At 51.7% G+C, this 3183-nt stretch overlaps 1 protein-coding gene across 1 annotated transcript in view; it reads right to left on the bottom strand.

Annotated features, from left to right (window-relative positions):
• Positions 1-3183, bottom strand: part of CRISPLD2 (cysteine rich secretory protein LCCL domain containing 2) — a 109086-nt gene that overhangs the window by 72115 nt on the left and 33788 nt on the right. Inside the window, exon 14 of the mRNA XM_007468463.1 lies at positions 918-1051. Coding sequence (XP_007468525.1) covers positions 918-1051 — 134 coding nt within the window. The remainder of the gene's footprint in view (positions 1-917; positions 1052-3183) is intronic.

Below are 3183 nucleotides of genomic sequence, written 5' to 3'. Positions count from 1 at the left end.
AGGGGACACGGGTTCGGGCCCTGGTCCGGGAAGATCCCACATGCCGCAGAGCACCTAAGCCCGTGCGCCACAACTACTGAGCCTGCGCTCTAGAGCCCGCGAGCCACAACCACTGAGCCCACGTGCCACAACTACTGAAGCCCACGCGCCTAGAGCACGTGCTCCGCAACAAGAGAAGCCACCACAGTGAGAAGCCCGTGTGCCGCAAGGAAGAGTAACCCTCGCTCACCGCAGCTAGAGAAAGCCCGTGCAGCAGCGAACACCCAACGCAGCCAAGAATAAATAAATAAATAAATAAATTAATTAATTAATTAATTAATTAATTAAAAAAAAAAAAAGAAGAGCTAGGCAACATTTCCATCAAGCCTCCCAACAGCCCCCTAAAGTGGAGGCTACGGTTATACCCATGTCACAGGCAAGGAAATGGAGGCTCCGGCGCCCTGCTCAAGGTCACAAAGCTGGTAAGAAGCAGGGCCTAGGTCTGCTGCACTCCAGACTCGGCTCTTATTTATGTAACGAAATGCAACTACATTCTGATGTAGCTATACATAACCACTGTGTGACTACAATTTGATCCCACTGTTTCGTTGGGGGCGTGGGCAGGGGGACGCACACACACATACAGAAAAAGGACCCTTTTTTGGGACACGCACCAAAAGTCTCAGCAACTCTCCCAGGTGACAGGTAACAGATGGTTGTTTTCCTTTGGGCTTATCTGATGCCTCTAAATTGTCTACAAAACATGTGCTGGTCATAGAGAAAAGTTCTTATCGTGGAAAAAAAAAAAAAAGGAAGAGGAAAGAGGAGGACAGGCTTGTCCTGGGTGTTCTGATATTTTAAAGGCACTGTCTTTGGCCCTCCTCCAACGCCCCTCACTGGTCTTGGGTGTCGAGGGTCCGAGGACGCAGCCGCCCTACCTTTCAGACTGAACTCCGTTCCTGAGAGAGCCCACGTAGATCTTCTTTTTATCCACGGGCATCACGTCCACGTAACCCCCGCTCTTGTTTCTGATGACTCCTGCGTGCACGGCCGTCTTACAGATGCTTGAAGTCTGAAAGCCCAGGAAGAGCTGTGATCAGTGTCAAGGTCAGGTGCTCGGGTGAGGAAGCCCTGCTGGGGTCAACCCGTTACTTGGCCTCCTGGCCGGTGGCCAAGGAACCCCTAGGAAGTAACCACGGCTACCTCGATTCCTCAGTGGTCTCTCCAGGGAGACCTGGCCTCATCCATCCATTCATTCATTTGTTCATCTTATCAACAAATATTTTCTGAGCACCTACTATGTGCCGGGCACTGTACTAGATAGATATAGGAGGATTCAGCGGGGAACAAAATAAAGACCCTGCCTTCATGGAGTCAAGGGAGACGGACAAACAAGGGACTCAGGCTATGAAGAAAACAAAACCAGATCATGAGATAAAATGACTGGTGGAAGGAGCTCTTTTAGAACGGTTAACAAGGGAAGACTGCTCTTGACGTGACATTTGAGCTCAGATCAGAGTGACAACACGGGAACCAGCCACAGCCATGGGAATATCTCTGGGCAGAGCGTCCCAGGCAGAGGGAGCAGCTTGTGCAAAGGCCCTGGGGTGGGAATGAACTTGTCATGTCCCGAGTACAGAAGGAGGGACAGGGTGGCTGGAATACAGTGAGCCCAGCAGAATGTGGCAGGAGAGGTGGAGAGGTGAGAAGGGGCCAGTCACGTGGGTCTGTGAGGGCCACAGGGTGGGGTCTGGGTTCATTCCAGGTGCCAAATGAGCCACTGGGTTTCAAGCAAGGGTAGGATGTGTTGTTTTCTAAAGTCATCAAATCATCTAATTCCTGGGTAACAAAATTGTCAAGTTAAACTTTCATTAGGGTCTTAACTTATCCAATAGAAAAATGGTCCTCAGATTGGACTGTCTGAGAGTAACTAATCAACATTTCCCAAAGTTGGGGAAATTCATTCAGGGGTGCAATGGCTGGTGCCCGCTGAAGATGCAGCCTCCTGGGCCTCTCCCTGACCTACTGACTCAGAACCTCCCCAGGTGAGGGCCAGGTGATCCTGACACACACTCAAGGTTAAGAACCAGGTAGGCAGCACCCTCCTGCCTCTTCCACGGTCGTTGCATCTGGCCTGTGCTGGAACCTGACACTGGCCTTGGCAGTGAGTCCCCACCCTCACTGCAGCTCAGAGCCACCTGCAGCATCTTTATGTGAAGATGATGCCCAGGTCCCCGCCCTTCCCATCCCTCCCACCCCCAGATTCAATTGCTCTGGGGTGAAGCCCGAGACTGAGTATCTTAAACACTTGCGGGGTGATTGTCAGGTGCAGCCGGGGCTGCAGACATGAGTGGAGCTAATCCATCTGTGGGCTGAACAGCCTCCTTCATGGTAAGTGGAGCTATTGTCGACTCTGAGCTTATTAAATACCAGCCTGGGCTGCCTTTTGTTTGTCATCTCATTTACTCTTCCAATGACATGGGTGACTACTGTCATTCCCACTTTACAGGCCACAAAGCACAGGCTCAGCGAGATTAGATGACGTTGCCAACGCCCTGCAGACAGTTCAGGGTTTGGGAGTGACTCCAAATGAGATCTGGCAGACGGCAAAGTCTGTGCTTCTATGGCCGGCAGAATAAAGGCCCCCAAAATGCCCATCCTCGTCCCTGGAACCTGTGGATATGTGACCTGACATGGCACAAGGACTTTGCAGATGTGACCAAGTTAAGGACCTTGCAATGGGAGAGGATCCTGGATTACCCAGGTGGGCCCAGTGGAATCTCAGGGGTCCTTACAAGAGGGAGGTGGGAGGGTCAGAGGCAGAGAGAAACAGCATGAGAAAGACCCAACAGCCTTTCAGACTGTCAGCTCCTGCCGCGTCCCTTCCAAATCCAGGTCATTCCAGACTAGTTACTGGTTTTGCAGAAGGAAAAAATGCTCACAGCAGAAGGCCCCGCCCCGCCTGCTCCCTGGGAAGTTAACACTGCTGTTAAAAGGTGGAGAGTCTCAGAGTTGAAAGGCACCTTCGTGCTACGGACGGGAGAATTGGATTTCTTGGTTTCCACCACTAACCGACTTGAGTAACTGAAGGCCAGTTTCTCTAACCCCGCACAAACATGTCTTGTCTTCAGTAAACAAATTAAATGGATGAGGGCAGGGTTCCTTAGCCTGAAGTGGGCTCTGGTGGGAGGCGGGGGGGGGTGG

Source organism: Lipotes vexillifer, unplaced genomic scaffold (assembly GCF_000442215.2).
Source record: "Lipotes vexillifer unplaced genomic scaffold, Lipotes_vexillifer_v1.1 scaffold23, whole genome shotgun sequence".
NCBI lineage: Eukaryota > Metazoa > Chordata > Mammalia > Artiodactyla > Lipotidae > Lipotes > Lipotes vexillifer.
Note: the sequence above shows the minus strand (reverse complement) of the source record. Positions and strands in the feature narration are given on the sequence as shown.